Source organism: Hoplias malabaricus, chromosome 8 (genome assembly GCF_029633855.1).
Source record: "Hoplias malabaricus isolate fHopMal1 chromosome 8, fHopMal1.hap1, whole genome shotgun sequence".
NCBI lineage: Eukaryota > Metazoa > Chordata > Actinopteri > Characiformes > Erythrinidae > Hoplias > Hoplias malabaricus.
In genome coordinates this window covers 9,205,831-9,220,363 of record NC_089807.1, presented here as the reverse complement: position 1 = coordinate 9,220,363, position 14,533 = coordinate 9,205,831, and the positions used below count along the sequence as shown (strand labels likewise).

Sequence of the window (14,533 nt, the reverse complement as noted above, 5' to 3'; positions counted from 1 at the left end):
GGTGATGAATAAAGGCAAAACTCTTTTCTCTCCTGGCACCCAGATGTTAGATTGAACTTCCACTGGCTGATTCTCTGGTGGTCTTCAAACACTGACTGAAGACCCATCTCTTACTGAACCATTTAAGTGAACACAAATCTATGTATTTTTTGAAATGCATTGTATCTACTTTTTAGGTGGGAACACAGACAGGTCTAAACACTGACTAGGTATTGCACTTAAGCTGTGTTTAACTCTCTGTTTTTCTTTCAAGGTTTCTGCATAGGCCCTGTTCTGGCAGTGTTTGAGCTAAAGGGTATTTTAGACTCTAACCTATTTGTACCAAACTGTGACCAAACACAAAGCAGTTTTTAAATGGCTATGGATTATGGCATCTGCCGTAAATGTATATATAAAAGTAAATGTCTCTCTGTGTGCAGGATGGCTCGCCCTCTCCTCATAAGGTACAATGCATCCAAGTGCAGGAATATGTTAAACACAACTTGGCAGCTAGTTTTCTGTTTCAAACCTGCTGAATTCCAGTAAGGATGCATTAGTAAAAGTTCTACAAAACCTCTTGGTGTCTTGGAGAAAGCATGTGCTAGCCTTTGCCTGTGCAGTGACCAGAGGTTGAGCTGCGGTGGCCTAAACTTTAGTGAAGTGGACTTAGGACAGGAAGGTCACTGGTTCCATCTCCTCGACTGGCAGAAATATTGGAGGTTGGGTATATTGAAAGAATGACATTGTCACCTTCCAAAAACCATGGCTGAGGTGCCCTTGATCAAGGCCCTTAACCCCCAAATGCTCCCTGGGTGCTGAGGGTGGCTGCCCACTGCTCCAGATTTGTTTATAGCCACTAATCCCTTTTTGTGTGTGTGTCTGGGGTTAAATGCAGAAGTAAAATTTCACCGCACTGTTTTACAATGACAGTAAATCAAGTTTCATTCATAAAGCACTAGAACACAGCTTCATCCCATAATATTGAGATGAGTTATGATCAAGAAATAATGATTCCACACAAGTACCTGACCTCAATAGCTGATTGGCATCAGATCCTCCCCAAATTGTTCCAACACCAAGTATAAAATCTTTCCAGATGAGTAGAATCTGTTAGAGCAGTAAACAGGAACACACACTGAATGAATAACTAACCTACATCTAAGAAGGAACGCTGGATGAGCATGTATCCACAGTTTTGGCCATACAGTGTAGCAGTGATAAAATTATGTTGCACTGTCACTCACACTTTGAATTCATTCATTCCTCCGTTCAAAGTGCATATATAGCAGAATTGCTTTAATAATAACATCTTTTGTTTAAATATATTCTGGGGAATGAAGGCCACGACAGTTTGCCACTGAATATTGAAGTCTGCCTGAGAGCTGAAAATCTCATATTCGTGAAGGAACGAAGGTCACGACCTTTGGACCCCACAGCTGCTCTGAGATGCCGATTTTTATAAAAGACTTTAAGCAGCGAGTCGTTAAAACTGTGGCTTTAAACCTTTAAAAATTTAGTTTTTATTGTACTTACTCTCTATTCCTATATATTTATTTTTATCCATCCATCTGCATCTATCCATCGATCCTTCCAACTCGCTGTCTGTTTATATTACTTTACTAATTTAAACTTATTTATTAATTAATAACTAATAATTTTTTAGGGCACAGTTAAATATTATATTTGTTTTATATAATCTGTGACTGCACAAATAATTTAGATTTACATTCATTTAAAAATAAACAGACATACACACCAACACATACACAGAAAAGACAGCAGGTGGTCTCAGACACACCTCAGTGTGTGTGTGTGTGTGTGTGTGTGTGTATTTTTAAGACCGTGATTCCAGTGAGTTTCTCGTAAAGATATTCGGGTTCCTCACACTTGGCTCTGTTACCATGGCAACAGACCCAGACTCCCTCAGACAAATCAGACAGGAGTGAGAAAGGGGGAAAAATTAATAATATAAAATATCCCAGCAACGTGCAAACTGGCTCTGATGAGCAATTTACACTCAAGAGCGAGAGAATGGTGCTGGACATTACTGACCATTTTCCTCTTTTCAATCAGTCTGGTGCTAAAATCAGCAAAGCACAATATACATCACATTTTTATCACTTACTTTATTACTTTAGTGATAACAATCAGCCATTGAGTAGTGCAGAGAGTCAAACAGCCATTAGAACAGAATGTTATTCAGCCATTCAGGGGTCAGACAAAATATTATTTGTTATATAATTTTTGACATTTTTGCAAAACCGATAAGCAAACATTCTGAACAAATTAATGTTGTGAATTGCTTAAAATTGATCAAGTGTTCATTACATCTAGAAAGTTATTCACCCTCAATGTGGTGCCATAGGTAAACTGTTAAATGTTATTGCAATGCTTTGACAAAACAGATAATAAGCAGGCACACACATACCTTGCCATACAACTGTAAAATTATTTAACAGTAACATCTTTAATAGCTCCTTAGCTTATTACATTATAAATTACTATAATCTCAAAACTGATAATAGTCAAGAATATTCACATCAGTCAAGTCCTGTGTACAACTGATAAATATTACCGCAATACGATGCCAATCAAATTTTCAGTAATTGAAATATTTGATATAAAGAGTAAAATATCATTGTTTTACAGGGGAAGAGATATATCTTTTAAAATTTTAAAAGGGACATTGTTCAGTGCATAATCACATTAATGCTGGGATCTGTAGCACATACCAACCCATGAACTGTCCAGTAAAACAACACAGTCAGTCAGTGTTGTTGAAAACATGAAAACATGGTACAAAACAAGACATTCTGATTATGTGCTACTTCTTATGCAGTCTCTTCAATCAATCCTCTAAATAAGAATGAGCAACATCTCAGTCCAGGAGTGGAGCAGAAGCTCTGGTTTTAGCCATTTTGACTCGGTTCTCATTTTTGACATATTTAATCAATACCCTTATTTCTCTGTGTTTGCTTTGTTTGTTGGGCTCCATTTAACCTTTTTGGACTCTCATATAAAAACAAGTCCAGAGCTTCTGCTCCCTCACTGTTGCTCATTCTTATTTAAAGGAACAGGTGCTGAAACCAGCTGTCCTGAACAGGGGGAAGAATGGAGCTTATTTTAAAGGGGGAAGAATGGACCTGTGTTAAATGATCCTTGTAGTATCCTTGTGAATAAAGCATTCCACAGATATTTAATTACAATTACAGAATTATGCTTACTTGTGAAAAAGATGTATAATACATCCCCTTTAAAGTGTTAGTGAGTATAAGTATTTATCCAGCATAAAATCAGGTATTATAAAGTTATGTTGAAAGATGCCAATAATGGCCGCCTTGCGCCCAATAATTCCAGGTAGGCTCTGGACCCACCGAGACCCTGCACTAGATAAGCGGTTACGGATAATGAATGAATGAATGAATGAATGAATGATTCAGCATTTCATTTGCGAATTTGTCATTAATATCAGTTCAACACAGAAGGCTGCAGTATATTTTAAATCAATATAAGGCCAAATGTTTTGAGAACCAAAAAATAATCCATAACCAAGGAATTAAATTTTGTAAAGGTGAGAACTATTATTACAACCTCAATTGTAATTAAAAAATGGATATTTTTAATTCACAAAAGAACATAGAACACATATCACAGGTTGAAAGTGAGACATTTTACCCTTTCATGAAAACTATTAGGTGGCATGGTGGTGCAGCAGGTAGTGTCGCAGTCACACAGCTCCAGGGACCTGGAGGTTGTGGGTTTGATTCCTGCTCCGGGTGACTGTCTGTGAGGAGTTGGTGTGTTGTGTCCGTGTGGGTTTCCTCCCACAGTCCAAAAACACGTTTGTAGGTGGATTGGCAACTCAAAAGTGTCCGTGAGTGAATGTCTGTGTGTGTACATTCCTGCCTTGCGCCAAATGATTCCAGGTAGGCTCTGGATCCACCGTGACCCTGAATTGGATAAGCGGTTACAGATAATGAATAAAAAATATTAACTCAAACTTGAAGAGAATTAGTTACACATGTTTTCTGGAGTCCTTTTACACAGTGCACAGTGTGAGATTTTTCTGTGTCTGAATGTTAGGCACGGGGCAGCGCTTGTGCAGCACGTGCAGAAGATACAGTGCGATTTTCTGGAATATTATAGGCTCTATTCACACATACTCTCACTCATACATTACCCACACTGTGCACCAGGGGACTAGCGGGATAATGTGTGTGTAATATCTGAGGACAAATGTTACAGACTTTTGCGTTCACACATACAGCTCCATGAAAGGTTCAGAAAATGTCTGGATTTCTGTTCATGTGTCAAAGCGGCTTGAGTGTTTTTTGCTTTAAGCTATGATTATCCTGATCTGACAACTGATTCTGATATAGAGCTTATGTGGGAATTCAGATAAATCAAAGGATTCACATGATGCAACAAAGGCAAATTTTTTGTTTAAAATATTGCCGCAGGCCTGTGACCATGACACATGAATTATTCATTGTGTTTCTGATATATTTCAGTGTTCTGCAAAATACAGCAACAGTGAGGAACCTCGGGGTCCTGATGATTTATGTGAATTTAACAGAGATTTTTTGTTCATTTTTATTTAATATAATCTATTTGTGGGGGCGGCATGGTGGCGCAGCAGGTAGTGTCGCAGTCACACAGCTTCAGGGGCCTGGAGGTTGTGGGTTCAATTCCCGCTCCGGGTGACTGTCTGTGAGGAGTTGGTGTGTTCTCCCCGTGTCCGCGTGGGTTTCCTCCGGGTGCTCCGGTTTCCTCCCACAGTCCAAAAACACACGTTGCAGGTGGATTGGCGACTCGAAAGTGTCCGTAGGTGTGAGTGTGTGAGTGAATGTGCCTGTGTTGCCCTGTGAAGGACTGGCGTCCCCTCCAGGGTGTATTCCCGCCTTGCGCCCAATGATTCCAGGTAGGCTCTGGACCCCCCGCGACCCTAAATTGGATAAGCGGTTACAGATAATGGATGGATGGATAATCTATTTGTTGTTTTTAAATTTTGTAATTGCATTTAAATGTAAATACATTTCTTATTTTCATTTAATTTTGGCTGAAATCAAAAATGTTTAAATCCTAAAGGAGAATTGTCAAATTAGATTTTTTTTTCTTCCTGTGATTTTTGCTTAACATTAGTAAAGCAGGTATAAATAGGATGCTCTAATGCAGCTATACATGAGCCTTAAGTCTCAATGTTTAATGTCAAGTGTGAGCTAGAGGGGTATAATTCCCTCTAGCATTGGGCTGTGGAGCAGTAGAACTGTGTTGTTTGGACTGGTGGAGCTCCATCTTTGGGGTGAGTTGGGGATATGTCTGTGATCCTGAACAAATAATTATCCAAACTCACTGTCTAACCTCACTAAAGCTCTCGTGTCTTAATTCCATCAAATTATTACAGCAATATTTTAACATCTAGTCTAAAGCCTTCTCAGAAAATTAGTTATGTTATTGCCGCAGAGAAGCTCACACTTACAATTTTAGAAGAAATGCCGGAGGAGCAGGTGTCCACAAACTTTTGCTCAGAGTGTTTAATTGCTTTATTGCAGTAATAAATTTGAGCAAAATATTTTTAAGAAATGGGTTTTGTGTGTGTGTGTGTAGAGGGAGGCAGTGGCATTGCAGGACTCCCTTCCAACACACAGGTTTGCTTTCATGCACTGTGGAGACTTTTTTTGGACTTGCATTCATTTTGTGAAGACTTAATCTAACCTTAACCAAACTTAATACTTTCTTTAACCTTAACCATTCCCTAACCCTCACCCTATACATTACCCTAACCCCAAAGACATGTACACATCTTAAATGATCTACCGTGTGGGAACCAACTCGTGTCCCTATAATGAGGGTGTATTAACATATTTTGGTCCCCACAATGTCTGTGAAACCTGGTACACATATGCACACACATGCACATACTCGCGCGTGCACACACACACACACATATTACATAATCTCCCCTCTCTGTGTGTACGCTGTGTCACCAAATATCACGGTTGTTTATCTGTTATTGTGAGTGAAATTTTGCACTAAGGCATTATTATTTAAACATTTTATTGCATCTGCACTTCTATTAAAATGGCTGATTCAATACAAAAAACCAAACCCTTATTCTCTGTCTAAGTGGCAGCATTCTCGTTTTAAATTGTGAAAACACTATTATTGCAGCAAAGGGCCTAATTTAATGTAAAAAAAAAGGTTAATTTTAATTCTCAAATGTATTGTCTCTACTTATGTTTAGGAAACTGGCCCTTATTTTAAAAACTTACATTAAATTTCAAGCCATTTCATAGCTTCAAACATGCAAAAAAATAAATAAATAAATAAAAATAAAAAAACACTGAGGGTGCAAATGGCATAAGCTTCCTCTGAGATATGTGAAGTTTCACCACATCTTTTCAACTGCAGCTAAGGTTATTGGAGCTCAACAAGCTCAGAGGAGATTGCTTACTGCTACTTCCATTAAATCGGCTCAGAATATTTGGAGGAAAACACTTACTGCTCAGATAGATAGATAGATAGATAGAGAGAGAGAGAGAGAGAGGGAGGGAGGGGCTACTTGTAATCTCTTGGATTCCTGTTATGGACGGCTTTGGCATCACTGGAGACAACACTTATTCCATCTGGAAACCCCAAAATATGTTTAGAAGTATAGAAAAGTTTGTTTGTGTGAGTGTATTCATTTACAAATGTACAGTATCTTCTGTCTTTCTCTTTGAACAGTTGGATGGTTTTCTCTCTGCAGAATATCTAAACAAGGATTTTTACCTCCTCCTATATGGGTGTGTGTGTGTGTGTGTGTGTGTGTGTGTGTATGTATGAAAGAGAGAGAGAGAGAGAGAGAGAGAGAGAGAGAGAGAGTGCTAACAACTGTGAATCACTCTGTAAAACACTGAGACGCTTCAGTGAACCTGAACACCTCTCATCCATAGAGAGAAAAAGAAAAAGAAATGAAAGAAGAAGACAGGAGAAAGAAGAGAGAGCGGAATAGAGAGAGAGAGAGAAAAGTAAGAAATCTAGGGTTAGTGACTCTTTAATAGTCACAAGGCATTTGTTTCTCTCTCTCACTCTGATATTGCTTGAATCTCCGTATCCAGAGGAGAACATTAAAGGCAGAATGAAAGTAGAAAGGACTGAGAGAGAGAAGAGCGAGCAAGAAATAGAGAAGGAAAACAAGAGAGGAACAAATGGAAAGAAAGATTGAAATATAGGTTGTTATGAAGTTCTATGCCTGGGGCTGCACTCGTCTGTTTTCAGAACCGTTTTCCCCTCATTAGTCCACATTAGGGATCTGTTCTGTTTCTTTTTGTTTACTCACATATGTGTGTGTGTGTGTGTGTGTGTGTGTGCGTGCCAATTTCACTAATTTTATGGGCACCAAAATGTATTTACAAAATTCACATCACGAGACCTTGTCTTACGTGTGGGGACAGCAAAGTGATGAGTTAGAGTTAAGGTTAGGCAAGTAGTAGTTATGGGTTAAGAGTTAAGGTTAAGGTAGGTCACCACTGACATTAATGTAAGTAAATGTTAAGTTCCCACAATGCATAGAAACAAACGTGTCTGTGTATGTTTTTAATCACTTTTTTTACATGCTCATTCTAGTACAACATGTTTCTGCTAAAAAGATACATCACTGCAGTATTAGTATCATAATGATACTAATACTGCAATACTATGCTTTGTAATATAGGTTTTGCTAGCACTATAAAATAAAACAGAATTATATTACACTAATAGTATGAGATTAATTTATTAGTATTAATAATAATAATAATAATAAGTTTAAATTATATGCTGCATTTTTCACACATTTTTCAAAGTTGATTTATGTCAATATGGGGGTGTGGGGTGGCATTCATTTGTGTACAGGACATTACATTATAGCTGTAGCAGTATTTGAAATTAATCAGGTTTGTAATATACCTATGGTATAGCCCTGGGAGCAAATTGTGTTTTATGTATAGCGCTGATTTCTTAAACATTTGCCACAATTTGTGTTATTTTCTCATTTAAACCTTTAAACCATGTAAACATAGTAATATTTGTAAACTGTACATAGACATAAAACATATCTACACAGTTGAAAGCAGGTGTGTGTGGAAGTATGTGCTCAATTTAAAAAATATTCATGCAAACAATGGAAATTAAATTTTAAAAATGTGTGCACAAATTGCTAATTATTCCCTCACAATAGATTTTCTCCGAAAACATGGCTCCTCTGTAGTTATCCAATACACTAGTTGTTCTGTGAGGAACAGGGCAGCACACAGCGGGCACCTGGGCTAGTTAAACTAACAGGATTATTACAGTATGTTTGTAGAGAGGGAGCAATGTAGGGCATTATGTTTTTATTTTCAGTTGAGAGTTAAAGACTCACAGCAATAACTGTATATTTGTTTGTGCTCTAGCTTCTTTCAAGAACCATGTGCTTTAGTTTGTGCATGATTTTAAATTTACAACACACACACAAAACATTCAAAACAAATTTAAATTATTTAAATCAGGGTATCAATTAAATGAAATTAAAACAAATATAGCATAGTATAGAGTTTTAAATTCTGCAAAAATCGAATTGTGCATTAACATGTGAAAAATTGTGTGTTTTATATGTGTCTTAATAATGCTGATAGTACTGTGTGAGTGTATTTTATTTGGTGTGTTGCCACTTTTGACTGCTGTATTTAAAATTAATGTTCACTATTTTCAGGGACTGCATTTGTGTCTCCTGCAGGTGGTGAGTTGTTGAGTGTGGAGCCTAAGATCTCCCAGTGCTGGATCTCGGGAGGACTTTTAGAGCGGACGGACCCTTGGGGGCGCATGGAGCGCTCAAGGACGACACAAGGACGAAAGCCGGGGACTTGCGCCTGCCTCTGGTTGGGCCTTGTCTCCGTGGCGACGACCTTTGTGTGCACAGAGGCTCGGGCGACGCCAACCTCTGTTGCCCCCAGCAATGTGACATGCACAGATGTGTCGTCGAAATGCAAGCCGGGCATAATCTTGCCCATTTGGTATCCCGAGGACCCTTCTATGGGCGACAAGATTGCAAGGGTCATTGTTTACTTTGTGGCCATGATCTACATGTTCTTGGGCGTCTCCATCATTGCAGATCGGTTCATGGCAGCCATCGAGGTTATCACCTCTCAGGAGAAGGAGATTGTGGTCAAAAGGCCCAACGGTGAGACCACCACTACCACCATCCGAGTCTGGAACGAGACCGTGTCCAACTTGACCTTAATGGCGTTGGGATCTTCTGCCCCAGAGATCCTGCTCTCTGTCATTGAAATCTGTGGCCATGATTTTCATGCTGGTGAACTTGGCCCAGCAACTATCGTAGGGAGCGCAGCTTTCAACATGTTTGTTATCATCGGCCTTTGCGTGTCTGTGATCCCGGAGGGTGAGGTACGCAAGGTCAAGCATCTTCGTGTCTTCTTTGTCACGGCCGGTTGGAGTGTCTTTGCATACATTTGGCTCTACATGATACTTGCTGTTTTCTCACCCAACGTGGTGCAAGTTTGGGAGGGCCTTCTGACCCTGGCATTCTTCCCCATCTGTGTCTTGATTGCATGGGCAGCTGACCGGCGAATGCTTTTCTACAAGTTCGCTCACAAGAAGTACCGTGCGGACAAGCACCGCGGCGTCATTATTGAGACAGAGGGCGAGCGATCCAAAGGCAGCATTGAGATGGATGGCAAGATGGTCAATTCGCACTTCGTGGATGGAGCCAATAGCAACCTGATAGGCTTGATGGATGGCAAAGAGATGGATGAGTCTCGCAGGGACATGATCCGTATCTTGAAGGACCTCAAACAGAAGCATCCAGAGAAGGAGCTGGACCAACTGGTGGAGATGGCCAACTACTATGCCCTTTCACACCAGCAGAAGAGCAGAGCATTCTATCGTATTCAGGCAACAAGAATGATGACTGGTGCTGGCAATATCCTAAAGAAGCATGTGGCAGAACAAGCAAAAAGGAGCACAAGTGTCCAGGAGGTCCATGTCGAAGAGCCAGAAGACTTTGTGACGAGAATTGCATTTGAGCCAGCTGCGTATCAGTGCCTTGAAAACTGTGGCGCTGCACTGCTGACTGTCGTACGCAAAGGTGGTGATGTAGCCAAGACCATCTACGTGGATTACAAGACAGAGGACGGTTCAGCTAATGCTGGTGCGGATTATGAGTTCACAGAGGGCACCGTGGTGTTCAAACCTGGCGAGGTCATCAAGGAGATCGCCATTGGCATCATAGACGATGACATCTTTGAGGAGGACGAACACTTCTTTGTACGCCTCAGTAATGTCCGCGTCCTAGAGCCAGAGGATGAGGTGCTGTCACCCAACAGCCTGCCATACCCCAAGGCCGTGCTCGGCTTTCCTGCTGTTGCCACGGTGACTATCCTCGACGACGACCATGCCGGCATTTTCACATTCGAGAGTGATTCGGTCCACGTGAGCGAGAGCGTTGGTGTTATGGAGGTGAAAGTTCTGCGGACGTCAGGTGCCAGGGGAACGGTCATCATTCCATTCAGAACCACAGAAGGACTCGCCAAAGGTGGCGGAGAGGACTTTGAGGACACATATGGAGAACTAGAGTTCAAAAACGATGAGACCTGGTAAGACAACCTTCTAAAATTGTTATTTGCTGGTGTAGATTAGCGCTGAAAAAAGTATTTTGATGGTCAAATATTCAAATATTTATGTGAATTAATCAGCATCAATAAGGCTTGTCCACCTTAAAAACTTTAACGTTTCAAAGAAATGTTGTTATTAACTTCTAAGAAAATGCTTCTAATTTTGTCTTGGATATATTATTAACTCATAGAAAACAATAATAATAAAATGAAAGGAAAATGGACATACAAGGCTTTTTGTTCCAAAACGATTTTCTATCCCTGATGCAGTGATGTAGTGTTGATCCAGGCCATTAAGGTGAGCTGTTTGTTTGGACATGACTGTATCTGTACTGGTGGATAAGGGTTTTATAAAATTTATCTGTGTTATGAACATTGCTGTGTTGTGATAGGTGTTTTCAAAAAAAGAGGACACATGGGGCAGGTTGGCAGCATAAATGCTTCCATAACCATGCAACTATGCTGCTGAAATCTAATACATAAACAGATACTCTTTAACGAGATAAATAACAAATCCTTTTTTGGACAGATTCCTTTACATTCAACATTTGGCCCTAAGCAAAAATAAGCAAATAATAATTTTGTAATTTCTTGACAATTTATTATCATTGAAACGTTATTTTCTGTTCATTCCAAACTTCAAAACTGAGCCCTGAATTAAAGTGACTTGTTTACAACAGAAAACTCATGATGATGATAGAAACTGACGAGTTTACCTTTTAACTGTGTTTTTTTAAAGTTACTGAAAGAAAGCACCACAATTTCGCTGGGATGCAGACATTATGTAGGGTGACAAGATGTCCTCTTTTACCCAGAGAAGGCCTCTTTTTTAGACTTAAAAAAATGTCCGGGCGGAATTTCACAAACGTCCGGGATTTTGTTTTTCTAGAGCTTACATAGAATTTCAAAAAGCGTTTCGTTCACAAACTAGTCCCGCCCTCCCCTACTCCGATTGGTTCGCTTGAGTGAGAAGGGGGCGTGGTGAAGTAGCCTAAAATCTTCTGATTGGACGATCTGACTGTAGAACTACCGTTATTGGTCGATAACCTTCTCTGTAAACATTTAATTGGTCAGTCTGCACATCAGTAGTCCTTGTTTACGTCAGGCAAAGCTCATGTACCTACCCTCATCTCGAGCAGCTATGCCGAAACGTAAATGTAAGTTCTCGGATGAATTAAAAAAGAAATTCCCATGTTTTTTCATGTGTAGCAAATAAAGGTGTAAAGGACCTAAAAGCACACATATGTTCAGCTAAGCATACCCCCGGAGACGTGTCCTCTTTTTCACCATCTCAGATCTGGTCACCCTACATTATGTAAAAATACTTATATTTCATATTTTATAAGGTCTGGCTGATAAAACGTGCTGTGTGTGAGAGCTATAATTCAGTTTCTCCCCTGTCCCGGCTTTAATCATCCGGAGAGTTGGCCTGTTTTCTTCTAAAGTTCTAAACTGCGCAGATGTAACTGGATTAACTCGTCAAAAGGTCAGTAACGGTCAGGTGCGTCCGTGTATTCGTGTCGTTATAGGGACAGAAGTGACGACTTTCAGTTTTGTAAAATATAGAGCAGAAAGTGAAAGGCTTGTGTGACACAGACAGAGTGACGCTTCCAAATACGAAGAAGAAACTATGATAAATTACCTTAACTACTTTCAACACGTTTCTGTTCACGGCTCCAGTAAAACACTGCGATGTTGGGTGGAGCTCGGCTGTGATGTAAGCACAAGGAGGCGCACGTGACCCATTTCTGCACTGAGCTCAGATCCCTTGAACACTTGATCCCGGCGCACGCATTTTGCTCACCTACAACAACGTCATCAGACGTCATCGAAGTGCACACCTCAAGAAAGGGATCAGGGCTTATTGTAAGAGGAAAAGAAAAGAGAATATGTCTGGCGAAAAGAGGACGTCTGGTCATAGACTAATATATGCTGTCTGTTCCAGAAATGTGTGCAAGTGTGTGTGTGTTTGAGGGTTCCAGAGCGCCGTGGGGTTGGGAAGTTTACACATATTATAAAATTGCATAATGTATCAAAAAGGATATCAGCTCATGCTCACACACACACACATTATTCCTGGACTTATGAGGACTGTCATAGAGCGAGGTGGTATATCCAAAATCCATAATTCTATTAAAATACCCACTCCTACAACAAGGATGAAAGAGAGAGAGAGAGAGAGAGAGAGAGAGAGAGAGAGAGAGAGAGAGAGAGAGAGAGAGAGAGAGAGAGAATAAAAGTGGAAAGTAATAGGGAATGGGATAAGGGAAAAAGGTAAAAGGGAAGTGAGAGCAAAAGCACACAAACAGAGTAAGAAGTGACGAAAGAGAAAGGGTTACCAAAGAGAGAAAAATATAAGCAAGAATTTAGTATGGAGAGACAAGAATGAAGAGAGAGAAATAATTGGGTGTTAAAGCAAAAAGAGAAGGAAAGTGAGAGTTATTGAAATGGTAGCAAAAATCTAAAAGATGGTAAATGAAGGATAGTGTGAAAGAGAGGAGAAAAAAGGCCAGAAAGGGAGAGTGAGTCCTTTGGTTCAGTAGTACTGCCGTTATTAATAGAGCTGCATGAATATTTACTCAGCCTCCCACACTCAAATACCATCAAAACCTGCAACGCACGAGTAACTCTCTCTCTCTCTCTCTCTCTCTCTCTCTCTCTCTCTCTCTCTCTCACTCACTCTGTGTGTATATGTTTGTGTGTGTGTGTGTGTGTATGAGAGAGAGAGAAACAAGACTTTTTTTGTCTGCAGTACAAAAGACAATGTTAATTTACAACAAACTGACCGTTTCTATCAGCTCCTGTTTAATCCAATGGAACAGAGTGATACTTCTTAATTAAATTATACTATTGTTTAGTGGTTTAATGACACTAATCTGTGAAGGCTTGAAAGTAGACACTGGAGCTATTCTGTGAGGATTTGATAGAATTCAGACAGATAATCACCAATTAGGTTAGGTACTGATATTATGATTAGATCTAGATCTTTTACGCCACTGCAACTAATCCAAAGGTATTGGATGGAGCTCCATCACTCCAAAGAACAGTTTCACAGCTGCAAACCCAGCGCTTGGAGAGAGCACAGGGAAGATTACTGCAGCATTCCTTTAGTTTTAATTGGCGCTTCAAATTTATCTGGAGTGATAAAATGTGTCTTTGTCTGCTGCTGTGTGTGTGAACACATTAGTGTGTGAATGTGAACATGTGCAGCAGATTGATCTCTGTGCTAAATATGAACACTGGCATGTGTGTGTGTGTGTGTGTGTGTGTGTGTGTGTGTGTGTGTGTGTGTGTTTAATGGTGCTCATATTTGAAATGGAGATGTGAGGTAATGAATATTAGATTCAGCTAGCTGTGGAGGAGAGAGGGAATTTTAAACTTTATGACCCTGCTCTTTGCACTCTCTCTCACCCACAAACACATCCGTATAAATGTACAGTGTTATAAGTGTTCACTTTAGTGCACATGCAATTTGGGGAATCTTCATAGAACAGGAAATGAAACGGGATGTACTGGAGCATCTGCACATGAGCACAAGGTAACTATGCCCACTGTGTTATTAAACGTATTGCCCATTTGGCCAAAATTTAAATATAGCCTTCTTCAAATGTTGTCATTTGGCTCATGAGTCATGTTTGGTGAAGTTTGATTTAATTGTAACATTTGAGTTGTAAGGATGATATAGCTAACATCTGAAGAAAGACTATGCTATGGCAAATTAGCATGGTGCTAGCTGTATGCCTAAATGACTCGTATCATGTATAGTTATTCAGTAATTTGTGATTATGTGTTTTTTATGTAATGATTAAGGCATGCAGATAGCATCAGGCATCATTTGTTCACTGGTTTACATTGGTGTGTGGGCTCTGTGATGGTCTAACCCCTGGCTGGTCTGAGCACAGCTAAGGGGCTTTTGTTTTTAC

General features: G+C 39.9%; 1 protein-coding gene across 2 annotated transcripts in view; it reads left to right on the top strand.

Moving 5' to 3' along the window:
• Positions 1-14,533, top strand: part of slc8a3 (solute carrier family 8 member 3) — a 50,149-nt gene that overhangs the window by 9,489 nt on the left and 26,127 nt on the right. For both annotated transcript variants that reach the window (XM_066678594.1, XM_066678593.1), the window contains exon 2: positions 8,717-10,592. In XM_066678594.1, coding sequence (XP_066534691.1) covers positions 8,803-10,592 — 1,790 coding nt within the window. In that variant the 5' untranslated portion in view covers positions 8,717-8,802. The remainder of the gene's footprint in view (positions 1-8,716; positions 10,593-14,533) is intronic.